Source organism: Charadrius vociferus, unplaced genomic scaffold, assembly GCF_000708025.1.
Source record: "Charadrius vociferus isolate BGI_N301 unplaced genomic scaffold, ASM70802v2 scaffold155, whole genome shotgun sequence".
Classification (NCBI taxonomy): Eukaryota; Metazoa; Chordata; class Aves; order Charadriiformes; family Charadriidae; genus Charadrius; species Charadrius vociferus.
In genome coordinates, this window is record NW_009648431.1 from 985,716 (window position 1) to 999,983 (window position 14,268).

At 36.8% G+C, this 14,268-nt stretch overlaps 1 protein-coding gene across 1 annotated transcript in view; it reads right to left on the reverse strand.

Moving 5' to 3' along the window:
• Positions 1-420: 420 nt before the first annotated feature.
• The window catches only part of PHF3 (PHD finger protein 3), a 41,240-nt gene continuing 27,392 nt past the window's right edge, over positions 421-14,268 (reverse strand). Inside the window, exons 6-15 of the mRNA XM_009885378.1 lie at positions 13,631-13,781; positions 13,366-13,522; positions 12,200-12,316; positions 9,891-10,022; positions 9,315-9,447; positions 8,610-8,805; positions 6,797-6,944; positions 5,254-5,343; positions 3,798-3,993; positions 421-2,603 (exon numbers count right to left, since the gene is read on the reverse strand). Of these exons, the coding sequence (XP_009883680.1) occupies positions 421-2,603; positions 3,798-3,993; positions 5,254-5,343; positions 6,797-6,944; positions 8,610-8,805; positions 9,315-9,447; positions 9,891-10,022; positions 12,200-12,316; positions 13,366-13,522; positions 13,631-13,781 (3,503 nt within the window). The remainder of the gene's footprint in view (positions 2,604-3,797; positions 3,994-5,253; positions 5,344-6,796; positions 6,945-8,609; positions 8,806-9,314; positions 9,448-9,890; positions 10,023-12,199; positions 12,317-13,365; positions 13,523-13,630; positions 13,782-14,268) is intronic.

A 14,268-nucleotide genomic window follows, 5' to 3' on the forward strand; every position in this document is an offset into this window, starting at 1 on the left:
TTATTGTATGAAATTCACCTTTAAAATTATCAGAGCATCTTAAAACAGAAGAGAGCACAAATTACCAAAGGGAGCAACTATATTGCAGACTTGACTAAAGCCAACTTCATCAGCTAAGAAAATTTCTAAGCCTTTATTGCATATTAATAAAAGAAATCTTTAAAATTTTGAATATACAGCAATGTAAAATTTTTAAAAATATTAAACTCCTACCTCTAGCGATAGTTGGTATAATGAAAAAAAGGATGAGTATTGGTACATCGAGTGGTACCAAAACACAGACTTGTTTCTGCAAAACACCAACACTGAATAAAAAAAGATGGCACAATCCTAGCAGGCTTTTTTTTTTTTATACAAAGTTTTACGACATTACTCTGACAGTTTATTTAAATAGGATTTTAAAAGACTGCCTGCATCTTTTTACCTTTTGCTTTTAGTTCTGTCACTGTGGTCCCTATGTCTCTCCCTGTTCTTTTCACTTTCTCGTTCTCTATGCTTCTCTTTGCTTTTCTCCCTCTCCTTATCTTTTTCATGAGCCTGTTCTTCGCTTTTAGGCTTCTCCGTCTTTTTTTCTGGATTTCTAGTCTCTCTGGGGCTTTTTCCATCAGCAGCCCTATCACTGTGTGGAGATCGCAATCTTTCTTTGTCTCTCTGTCCTTCCTCTCTACTCTTCCTCTCTCTCTCTTTTTCCTGGTTTCTGTCTCTGCGTCTATTTCTTTCAGAATCTTGCTCCCAGTATTTTTCATTGTTCCATTCTTTTTCATGTCTGTCTTTCTTTTGGTGATGGGATTCACTGTAGAATCTTTGTCTATGTTGATCATTTTTTCCCCTACTGAACCCTCTCTCCAAATGCTGTTCTTGCCTGCCCCAAGGATCGCTGTGGCGTCTTTCTGGTCTCCTGCTGTCTTTACCCTGAAAAAAATTTTCTGGCCCCAAAAATCTTGATTGTTTGTGAGCTGCCAGTGGCCCTTGTGCAATGGGTCCAGCATAGTGTGGTGGCTGACCTGATAAATGAGCTACTGGTGGCCATGGCATCATTGGATTTTGAGGAAAGCCAAAGCCAGGAGGAGGAAGAAGTGGAGGTGGTAAATGAGGAGGAAATCCAAACATAGGGTTGTTTTGTGGAGGGAAGTTGTGAGGTGCAGGAGCCTGAAACTGAAATCCAGGTGGATTAGATTTAGGATGCTGAAAATTCTGCTGTGGAGGTCTAACAGATGAGAAGTTGCCACTTGTAATAGGGCTTGGGACTTTGGAAATAAATTCAGAACGAGAAGAGTTTTCTGTTTCAAAATGAGATGAAGTTGCTGCTGGTCCTCTTCTAAAAGAGTTCAACGTTTCAATGTTTTGCATCAGTGCATCTTCCTGTGAGTGCCTGTTATCTTCCGCTTGTGATGCACCTGCGTTATCTGCTTTTGCTGCAGTTGAACCGTACTGCGTCTCATTGGTTTGCGCATCACTTTGATACAGGTTTAAGCCTGCTTCTCCAGAAGACTGTTTATTCTCTGGTTCCATTTGATCATTTCCTGAAGCACTCTGTCGGCCTTCGTTTCTGCTAACATCTCCTTCCTTGTTTTCTGAAGAATTAGTCTGCTGGCTTCGTCCAGCTGCCTGTCGTGGGTCTCTCTTAAGATTAATAAATGGCGGTGATTTCGAGGTATTGGTAGCAGTACCTTCAGCAGAGCCTACATTAACGTTGTTCTCATTGGTTTTTTTCCCTGCATTTGATGAGGATGAAGAAAAGCTGGAATTTGTGGTCCTTCTAACTTCCTGTGCAACACTATCCTTGTCGGGTAACTGCCGTTTTGGGTCATTTTCTTTACTTTCTTCAGTTTCTTTATTCTGTGACTGAGCAGATAAATTTGCTAAAAATGCTTCTGTGGAGACATCTGGAGGTTTTCCCTTAAGACTCAACCCTATCAAAGATCCAGCACTTCTTGCAGAACTTGAGGTCCCTAGAGCTGCGGCATCCACAGTTACAGTAGCGTTAGTGGATTCTTGTACATCATCCAAACCAGTCTTTGCTTCACTAACTTCAGTAGTTACCTCACTAACATCCATGTTTTCTTCTTTTAAGGTTGCTTGTTCATTTAGTAATGGTATGTCTTCACTTGGACTCGCTTCTGACTTGCTGTGTTCATATACCTGCCCTGTTGTACCCAACAGGCTTTGGAGAATATCATCCACTGGCAATGGTTTATTTGCTAGTTCCAGAGTAGAAGGCTGATTTTCCCATCCAACCAGGACTCCAGGAAGAAACCTGAGAGGCTTTGGTGGTTCATGTTTGGTACTTTCCACCAACGGTTCAATAACTGCTGGAACATCTTCCATATTAGATTGCTGAGGTTTATTTCTCTGCTTGTGTAGCACAGTTGTGAAGGAATTAAAAAAATCATTTTCCTCCTCTTCTTCTAGTGCCAACTCGTGATGAGAGACTTCAGGTTTGCTTGGCTTGCTTTTCTTCTCTGGTGGCAAGTTACTCAAAGCACTTTCAGAAGCTTCATCCACAAAACTACTAGTAACACTCGTAACTGCAGAAATCTGCCTCTTCATTTTCTGGCGAATTATCAATCCCAGTAATAAATTTGGTCGATGTATTTCAATCCCTGTACAAAATTATAACAGCAATTTATCACCTCCGTATGTTTTGGTTAAGGCAATCATTTTAGCAAAAATAACCCCCACACTCTTACAATATATTATAGAAAGTATTTCTTTTATAACATTTGAAGTTTCCATCATTAAACATAGCAAACAATACTCAAACTAATCAAAAACTGTATTTCCAACCTAACAAATACGACTTCAAACACTGCAAATTAAAACTGCTTTAGGTACTGTATTGCCCACTTTAACTTCCAAATACAGAACAATCATAAAAGGTATCTAGTCACATAAGAAAAAGCACAGAAATTAATCCTCATGTTAGCTTAACACAGCTACAGTCTGGTAATGGTGGCAGCAAAGCACAAGAGGAAAAAAAGAAGCAAATAGTACATGTGCAACCACAGAGTCTCCTAATCAATTTGTGTTAGACGTACTTCTTCAAAGATTTACTAAGGCTTTGCAAACATCCTTCCCCTCATTCCAGGAAGGCACTGTGTTTCAAGGTATACTAATAGCTATCTCTTCACTATGTAATTTGTTCGGTACAATTTACGTTCTTGCAAAAGAAAAAAGCAAACCCTATGAGTTGTAGCTCATCCTCTCTTCGTTTCAGCCCTGCCTATCTCAAAAGAAAACATCCACAGATGTTTATAACCAAAATAAATTGATACAAAATAACTCAGGTGTAAGCAGAATAACTGAGAGCCACTTGAGGATCTGCTCTTCCTTGCCCACCTGTTGTTTCAGCTTTCCATGTTTTGTTGTGGGTTTTTTTAAGGAAGTTTGGAACACTTGGGAAAAAAAGGAATTAGTACATTTCAAATAATGAAACATACTATTTTAAAGTTACAGCATCAATTTGGAACTCAGTATGATTACTATCATAGTTCACTTGCATCACTGAATTTACTGAGATTGTAACCTACAAAGCCACCTGAGTTAGAGCAAGAATGTAGTAAACATGACACAGTTACACGCCGTAATTTTTTTGGACAATACTTCAATGTATCAGAATAATCTTGCAATTGGAAATTGATCTTTTCAAGGAAGCTAATATAATACTATGAAAAACTCATGACATGTTTGAACAGAATAGCTGGTATTTTTAAATTTAACTTTCTCTTATATTTCTGTTGTAAACTTCTTCAAGTAGTGTTATGATAATAAAGTTCCATATTCCAAGCTGTACTTACCAGGCCCATCAAAAGGCACAAGATGATGTGGGACTTTATCTGAGGAACCTAAAGGGATGAGGTACAAATCTTTTACTTGCTTCATATTATTGGCTGCCACACCATAGCGTTTCCTACTGCTGAAATAGGCAAACAACAACGCATAGGATATCTGATCCTCTTCAGTTACAGGGGTAAAGCGAACTACACAGATCTCCTGTTTAAAATGAGAGAGAAAAAGATGGTCAGACACGTTTTTCTGTGAAATTCTAATTGTTTTAGTGACTGCTCTTTATTTAACAGCACAGTTCAGAGGAAGAGAAAAAGCGTCACCAAGAATGCAGACAAAACCAGAAAAGACAGAAGGAGCAGTTAACAGGGCCAAAAACAATTAAGGAAAACTGGAGAAAACAAATAAAAGACGTTTAGTACAGAAAAAAAAAACAAGAATTACAGTGCATGACAAAAAAGCCAATATTTTATCAGCCAGCTAAATAACAAGTTTTAGGGAAGCATGCCAGCTTCCAAGTAATTATTCCCCTTCCAGTCCTTAACATTACTAGAAAGTTTTAATTTGTTGTCTATTGTGTCCGAGATATCCATTAATACTAGGGGAAGACCAGTAGTCAGATCCCAGAATTATGACCAAAGCCCAGCTCAAGAGTCGATGCTGTTTAATGGCTTAATTAATGACCTGGAAGATGGGACGGGAGACCCCCTGCAAAATTGAGATGACATCTAATTAGGTGCAGTGGTCAACATGCTCAAGAGTGCGGGCTGCCATTCAGAGGGACCTCAGCAGGCTGAAAAAGTGGGCAAACCTTCATGAAGGTCAGCAAAGGCAAATGCAAAATCTTGCACCCTGAGATGGAGTCAGCCCGTGCACCAGCACAGGCCGGGGGACTGACTCGCTGGAAAGCGGCTTGGCATAAAAGGATGCGGCGGTCCTGGTGGACGAGTCAGATGTGAACCAGCAATGCATCCGTGACAAGAAGGCCAACTGCATGCTGGGTGTCAGAACTGGACTAGCCAGCAGGCCAAGGGAAGTGATTACACCCTTCTATCCAGCATTTGTGAAAGAGCATGTGGAAAACACTATCTAGTTTTGGGCTCCCCAGCCCAAGGACAACCTGCACACAGTGGCACGTGTCCAACAGAGAACCACTGAGATGGTTTTGTATACCATAATAGTACCAAAACTAAAAAGTAACACTCAAGACATGTGAAGTGGCATCCAAACATTCATGATGAGTTACTGCCTCAAAGGAATACAAGTATTCTCAAATGGAAAATGACAGGTTAATGTTAGATAGTAAAATAATAAACACCATCAGCTGCCATCCGTCCCATTCAACATAACCATCAGTTATCCTTAAAGTGTCATGTAATTCACAAACGTTCTAGGAAAAATAAAAAGATCTTTAGGGTGACTAGGATGTATGTTAAACAGCAAGCCTTCCATATGTAAAATTCTTACCTTGGTCCCCGAAGCTTTGATTTTTTCTACATACTCCCAGACAGTGTGAGGAGATATCCTGCCACCTACTTGAATACTATCAGGTAAATCCTATGAGAAAGGACAACAGATATCTGAATCAAACATAAAAATTGTGGTAAATCCTTCATACAGTCTTGATTTCACATATTCAAAACATACTTCATTCTTACAGTTCTTAAATTATAATTTTAAAATAACAGTAGAAGCAAATTAATTTAAATTTTGGTTACTTAAATTAGCATTTTCAGTGCAAAGTTAATGATCTTTACTAAATTAGTTATTGTTCAATACTGTTCATCTATACGTTCCCCAAAATTATTTATTTCAGTAACATTAACGGCAAACATAACTGTACACACTCTGGAAACACTCAAGTTATCTGTAAGATCAAACTGCTATTAAAGACCCCCCCCATGAAGGAATATAATAAACTTTCAGAATCTTAATCATGAGGGAAAATCATAACCTACACACACATGTATATATAGACATAAATTTGTTCTTGGATATTATTGAATTCACTATTCATGAGTAACAAAAACAGACTTTCAGAATCATTTAGGAACACCTAAAGAAAAACATTTTTTTGAAATAAAGCAGACGAGTTTTGAAAAGCACATCATAGTCATAAAACCATCCTTCAGTATTAAAGGGTACTGCAAGCCCTGCACTTAACTGAAGATTTAGAGCAAAGTAACGATAATCACATTGATAGAAGACTCAAGTGGGTTTAATTAGAAAGCTGATGCATCCTGTGTCACTTGGAAGAAATAACATTGAGCCTTATGAGCTCTCTTACCTTAATTTTACGACACAAAGACAACTATTATAAAACATTGTACCCTGTTCCTGCCTCTCAGACACTGAAGAGAACACTACATAAACTTTTTTTTCAGGGACTATTCAGTCTTATAACGGAAGGTTAGGACCAGAATTGCCACCAGATAGGCAAAAAAATAAACCCTGTTACGCAGGTTTCTGTTGTAGAAGATGAGAAGACTTCTTGCATTGCCAGCAGAAACCACCAGTAGACACTGACAAAAATTGCTATCGACTTGTTTAATGCTTTGAATTCAAAACGGAGCTACAATTCTCTCTTCTCTAATTTAGAAAATGGATGCCACCAAGGCGGTTATTTCAGTAGCAAATTTTGTCCCATCTTTCTCTGCTACTTGGTCCTACAGAAGACGCTCCATAATAAACAAAAACCAGTTCAACATAAAACCAGCTCTGTAAATACTGCTGCTTATCCTTAAGAAACATCTTACAGTGAGATGAGAGCAAAACATCTTAAAATATATCAAAGAACTTGAACCCTGATGAACCATGGGTCCATGTAGGACAAACTGAAAAATACTTACTTACAAATACATACCCTAACCCACGTCCTCCCACAAATACCTTACTCAGTACAATGATCATGCTTCACTGCCTTTCATCATTATGCTATTATTAGTCTACAAGGTAAACAAGTCACTAAAGTTAATAAATGAATTTTTCATTCTTTGCAGTAAACAAATACCTCTGTTAAATACTCAAAAGAGCCAGAAACTGGGTAAGCCTTAATAACAAACTTTGCCACTGAAGGCATATTGATGAAACCCTTCCAGATGAAATTCAGGCGTGCCAGAAACAGACTTTCGCATTCCACAGTACCAGGTGTTTCTGACCTAAAAAAGACAACAAACAAAACCCCACTTTGTTTAGAACATGATATATTATGCAAGATCATGTAAATCATAATCATTCTTTGTAAAAGAAATTATGTGTCAGTAAGAATTTTCTTTTTCAGTTAAGCATACTTAAGGGTCAATGAAAAGAGACAGATAACCACATTTCTCATCTTCCAACGGAGTAGATATATATTACATGAAGGACCACCACATAAGCAGCACATTAGTTCACTACTGTAACTTTTGAGAATGGAGAAGATATTTAGTTCACGAGCTATTAAATGTTACTGAAAAGGACACACAAACACATACAGGTCCTGCAACCAATGGGGGTTGGACTAGATGATCTGGGGGTTGCACTAGATGATCTCCAGAGGTCCCGTCCAACCCTGACCATTCAGTGATTCTGTGCGGACCCAGTAAGATCTTTCCCCTGCCACAGGGAGAAGACAGCACACTGCCTGCTGGCCTATCTTCACCCTGCTTTCCTAGCTCCAACGCTGTCTGCGTCCCCCTTCCCCTCTCTTGCCCCACAAGCTGGCTCCTCATCTCTTCTCACCCACACATCACTTCCACAGCTTCTGTGAGCGCTTCCTCCCAATTCCAGTATCATCACCTGTACAAAACAGCGCTTTTTCCCCCCCTCTCAGAAAAAAGCCTCGGTTTTGTCAACAAATTAGCCGCAAAGAATAAATTTCACAGGCTAGTGTTTCTCAATCTGAGGGTTTCCTCATGTTAAAGGTTACAGCCATGTTTCAACATTTCCCAACATGTTTTTATCAAAATATTCTAGGCATGCTACTAGCAGTTTTAAGCCCGCCATGCAGTAGTACCAGATGTTGTGATGTTACACAGTAATCTATGTTTCTTTCTGTCTACACTAGAAATGACGTCTTTGAATCTTCAGCAAGCTAGTCAAAAACCAAAGTCCACTGTCCTCGGTAAAGGATGCCACTACCCTGATAAAGGCAGAATTTCAGCACGAACTCTGGTCATCTCTAAATAACCGGCAGTCAATGTTTTTCTAGAAACCCCTCCCTCAAACCAGAAAAAAACAGCCTCATAAATTGCAATTCCTTTTTTAGTGGGTAGCAGAGCGTGGAAGAAAATGAAGAGAGAGCTGACAGCAAATATGGCAAAACATCAAACAAGCTGCTCTTAACTGTCATTTCTAGAAAAGTGTCACTTTGAGATTTGAAACTAGCCTGATTTATCAGTGTAAATGCTCTGTTTAGGGCAATTCCCTAGCTTTACATAAACACATATACAAACACACACACATTCAAATGCAGCACTGTATGTAAGACATTCCTTAATAGCAATATACAATATGAAATCTATATCCTGACTTTTTTAATGTGAACTCACATGCCTTTTTAGACCTTGGTGAACCAGAAAAATATAAGGAATTTTACTTTTCCCAGGAGGAAAATATGGTAATTAGAAGTTTGTAATCACAACAATGTATGCAGTATTCTTTATATACATGCATAGCATCATCTACTCCAGCAGAGCACCCCGTTCCTAAGAAGAGGTGTAGAACTTTAAGTACACAAATGGATTAATGAAATGACATTAAAAAAAGTTAGCTTTAGTCATAATAGCTTAACAAGATTAATAACGTCTTCCTTTTAAAAATACTGTTTCTACAGTTTATATTACTTTGGGAGAGGCGTGTATGAAGATTTTGATGGGTCTTGCTTATCATCTTCCAGTAATTCTGAAGCTAAAATACTCGATGTTGAAGAAAGGGCATCTGCGATGCTCTCTGCTTCGTTGTCTGACTGCTTCCGTGCAACTCCAACAGACACTTTCACTTTTTTCGCAGAAAGGTCATCAGTAGGTGGTGCCATTCGGCCTACAGAGAATGAAATACAGTGGTTTTTATTTTTTATTGCAGAAACAAAAAGAGGACTTCCTCTGCAGACATGGAAGATGCACCAAAAATACTACATATTGCTATTGAAGTGGGATAGGACAAAGAAATGATACATTTTATACATAGTCATACAATGTATAAATTCATAATATTATATAAATATATAGAATGTATACCTAAATATTGCCACTGTAATAGGATGGGATAAAGAAATGAGGAATCAACAATAGCATGTACACCCATTAAAGGGATTTCTTTCTCTGCAGTCTTTTTTTTTTTTAATAGAAAACAAATTTATGCGAATAGCCTATCATTTTAATTTTGCCTCTTTTGCAAATTACCAAGTAAAACATTGCTTCCACATGCTTGTCAACAAACTAGGGAAAAAAAAAAACATTTATTTACATTCTTGAGGTATACTGCGATTTACAACTGAAAACCATTATACAAGGATGATGTATTTATTTTGACATGCTTTTCAAAATTACCTATGCAGATTTTGCAGTTAAGATCAAAGAGATGATTTTTATGTTGGCTGGTGGTGTCCGGAGATGCAGATTCATTTACTTCTTTATCTTTTTCGGCTTCCTCTGACTTCTCAAACAACTTCATATTAGGTTCCTAAGAAAAGTCAAACACATTTCAGTTAGTCTTTTTTCCCCCCCCTCGATTAATATTCCTAATATTGCCATTCATATTGCTTAAATATTTTAAGGTATTTTCTTCCTTTCAGACATAAAGCTCTCCATTCAGCTGTATAGCCTAAAAGGCTATCACAAAATCTACAAATGCATTAAAAGAATGAATTGGTATTCCTAAATATCTTTTAGGTGAGATTTTGAATATTTTCTACTACTGCCAGAATTCATCATACAGTCATGGACACAACATGGAAAAAACAAAAACACCAGGCCCAGAAGTGAAAGTCAGTAAGGATAAAAGAAAAACTCTAAACAGAACTAACATATAAGTACAGATCTGAACAACAAAATCATAAGCAAACCACTTTACAACCATATTATCTATGAACTAAACACACTGTGTTGCTGTGTTTTCTTTTCTACCTGAATTTCCATTACTTCCTCTTGTTCTTTCATTGGCGTTTCACTTTCAATTTCTATTTCTCCTTTGTGAGTAATTTTTGTGATAGGTCTTCTTTCAACTTCCCTCTGTTCTTTCTCAATCATTTCAATTGTCTGTAAAAACAGGAAGTTATGTATGTTTACTTCCATACAATAAAATTTGGAAATCCACAATGTAACAACAGAAAATAGGATTGCAATTAGGAAACCCTCTCAGGGAAAAAAAAAGAATATACTCTTATTTTGCAAGAGTCAGGTAGTTTCATAATGCAAATGCACAAGCAGCCGGTCTAACTTCACCTGCAATGAAGCAAGTACTTATAGGGCATGTATTTAAACAAGTTATAAAGCAGACCTTCAACACTAAATTAAAGATATCTGATTCTGATTTTCAACAAGAAAAAAAATGCATCAACTCTTTTCCCATAATAATAGGGACAATGTGGGACATAAACACATACAGATTTGTATCATTTTTCAAGAGCTTGTTTTTAGTACATAAACCTAATGCTCTACCTCAAAAAAAAAATTTAAATGCATTCTTAAAGTAAAGGATATGCTAATTCTGATCAGCCCTGCTGCTTGGCTCTGTTGCAAAAAATAAGACATAAACCATTATTTCTAAAATTGCTTCTTAAAGCACATTTCTACTTCTTAAACCTGAAACAGTTTGTGTTGGCTGTCCCCAATATTTTAAGCCTGGTTTCGTAAGGAAACAAGGATTCTACAATTGCTTTATCTGTCTGCCAAATACCTACAGTTACTTTTGAACACAATGGGGAAACAAAGAAATTAGTAAGTAGCAATCTCCAAGTCTTGCTTAAACAAGAAAATGAAAAATACATTGCTATTTGTTTTACATGTTGCATTCCATTTCAACTTCTAGAAATTTTGAAGTGTTTCTCTGAAATATTTAGGACCCTTCAGTAATTCTTGAGCAGCATATGCTTTTGTTTCAAAGCTGTTCCTCGCAGCAGTGGAATATGCAATATATATTGTTCTGTACAGTCTGTTTTCAGTATTTTATTGATGTTTATAAAAATAAATGTAATGAAGATTACTACAAAAGATGGACTTTAGATATCTACAGAATAAATTTTTCATACCTTTCTAGGCCCTCAAAACAACTTTGAGACAACAGAATAATTCAACAACTGTTTTTCATAGGAACTAGCAAAAAGTTGTCACAATTCATAAACAGGTCTAGTTGCAATATGCAAAGAACAGGAAAAAAAACAGGAATAAATAATGTTGCAATGCAAAACACAGTTAACTGAATTAGTTATCACTGAACATTTTTTCATTCTGAGCACACAGCATTCAAGAGGATGAATTTTTATCTATTGTGTTACACTATCTACCCATTAATTTTTTATCAGAAATCATCTGATATAAAATACAATTCCTAGTATCATAAAACCCAAACACAAAATACGTATGTTAAGACTACCCCAATTTTGTGCCTTTGCGTTCTATGAAGTGGCATGTAAATACCAAAGATTCTGCCAACACAAACCCAGATGTTGTAAACTTGAAAACTTGATACTGTAAACTGGACATTTCTAAGCAGCTGCAGTTAACTATCATCGGACCAACTGCCCAATAAATACGGTAATACCTAAGAAAAAAGGCATCTTCTGTAAATATAATACAGCTCCTTATATTCCTGCTTCTACTTCTAAATTGGCAACACAGCTATAAATATAGTGTGACTTTCTGTTTCAAGAGAAGTAACGCCCTAACTAACCTAATAAACTTCCTACACTTTGTTGGGGTTTTGGGGTGGGGGGGTTTTTCCCCTTTAGACTGCTCTTCAGACTGGCAGACCAAGTTTTCAGCTTCAGGTTTACTTCTTGGTGGATGAATAGTCATGCTCTATCAGTATGAAAGTTATAAAAAACACCAGTTGAGTTTGCTTTGTCCAAAGAGGTGTCTTTCCCTTTCTAAGAAACTGGTGTCTATAAAGCTCCAGCTAGAGCTTTAAATTCTTGTTGGAAATAAGGACAAAGAAGCCTTCACTCTTGAGACAGAAGAAAGACGAAGCAGCAACAAAGTTCCATGGCAAAGGAAAATGCATAGTTTCCCCCTTTCAGGAATTTACTACACTTCTTTCACTTCTGTCCTAACAATCCCTTTGGGCTTTGAATACTAAATAAATTAGAGATCCTCCTGGTTAGTCAGAGTTGCTTCGTGCAACACGCATTCTGTTCTTTCTACATACACTTAACCCGAAAACACTAGTTAAATACACTTAGGCAGTCAACTAAACAACATAATTTAACAAATCTCACATGTCTGTTTTCTCTCTGTCTCCAAGCAGCCAGTTCTTTGGAAGCCAGTTCTTCTGGACTCATTTTTATTAGATGGTCTGGAGTAACCTCTCCTTTCAGTACTTTCTTAAATAATATCTAAAAGAAAGAAGAAAAGTTAACTATTCCTATCAATACCAAAACAGCTCGCAGCAGAGAAACAATATACAATGTACTCTGTACAACTATATGGATCATGTGTTTTTCTAATTATCTCCCATTGTAGAAAGCAGTACTAGATTTTATATCATAAAAAGTTTAATTCCAGAACTCTGCTTATTCTACACAATAGAACATATCTACGTATGCCTTTAATGATCAGATCTATAATTAACTGTTTTTCCAAAGGAGAAAGTGAGTTTATGCCCATTGCAGCAGTAACTCCGGCCTTTTTTTTTTTTAAAAGGTGCAAATCCCCCATATTACACAGCAGAAGAAAGCTAGTATTTAAAAGGATGTCTATGTTTCTTGACTGACTGAACTGAATTCCTAGGGTAAAAAAACCAAAACACATAGTTTAGCAGTATGAGCAAAGAGAAGCAAGTAACAGAATTTAGCCTGTTCATATAATTTGCAGTTGGATGACTGTAATAGTAAAATACTACAGACAAAGCAACTTGATCAGAAGAGCTGATAAAAGGATAAGAGACAGAAGTTGAGGAGGTATGATGTTGAATAATGGGTTCATAGAAAGCAGAAAAGAGAGTGAAGATCAAACTTGAGGAATCTGGGTATGAAAAAGCACAGCGAGACAAGCTACTGGACAGAAACAAAAGTAAGTGCAGCAAGCAGGAAAGAGTTATGGGAGCAGACAGGAACACCCGAACAACAGACCAGTAGTAAGGACAAACACTTAAACTAAGTAAAGCAAGCTATATCCACTACACTCTGAAACCCCACCACAGAAAGTACACTGGGAGCAAAAAGTTGAAGAATTAACAATGGGGAACAAAGCGAAAAAGAACACAGAGAATACTGAGTGCATAAGAGGACAAATAACATCAAAGAGATGAGGAAACCTACAGAAAAAAAATAACCAACAGGATAAATTGTGAAAGAATTGATCATGTATCTACATAAAAGACTCTTCCTTTAATCTAAGGCAAATAAAGCATTTCTGCAAAGCACAACAGACAAATAATACATACCTTATTTTTCGGATCTTTTAAATTGAACATTAAACTTCTGTATTTGTTCTTATACTTTGAGTCAGTGTCCCGAAAAAAAGAAAACAGCTCTCTTTCAATCCTTGTGGCAACTTTTGCTGCTCTCTCCTCAGGAATCTTTAAACTAGAGTCTGTCAATCTGTGAGAGAACACACAGGAAATTACCAAGTGCTTCCAAATAATTAATACTTTTTTCTCTGCCTTCTTAAAGAAAATAATTACAAACAAGTTAATAATATATCTTTACCTTTTCATCAGAATTTCTTTAAGAGACTGCTTGACGCTTTGTCTTATCTGATCAGCAGAAGGTTTGGAAGCTGGCACGGCTGGCAGGTGTGTTACACTAATGGATCCTTTCTCATTTTTCTTTTTCTTAATTTCTTGTTTGTCATGAACACCTATCAAAACACAAAGTTAAAAACTGTAAGCTTCTCACGCCACTGCTATAAGCTTTTACTGTTGCTAGATGTCATGAATTTTTATTTTTAAACTGCAAGGAACTGACCTTCAAGGAGAAGGAATAGACTCACAGGGTGGTTGTTTTGGTTTTTTTTCTTTCTTTCTTATTTGGTTTGAATTTTGTATTACATAGATTAATCCAGAAAAAAAAATCCTTAGCAGAAACAAACATGACTTTTGCTCTTTGATTTAAGGTATTTTCTTCTACACTGAACCAAGATGCCCAGTGCTAATTAGCTTGATCTTAAGTAGGATTCTTGACTCTGAATTTTTATAATAGCAGAGATTAATTTTTCAATAAGTAAACTCAGAAATAATATACTGGGAAGCACTTATTGTAAGCATATTAAAGTTTACTTTAAGACAGCATTTTTCATTAAACTTAGTGTTTCTGCATCTGTTAGCCATCAAAATTATTTCAATTTT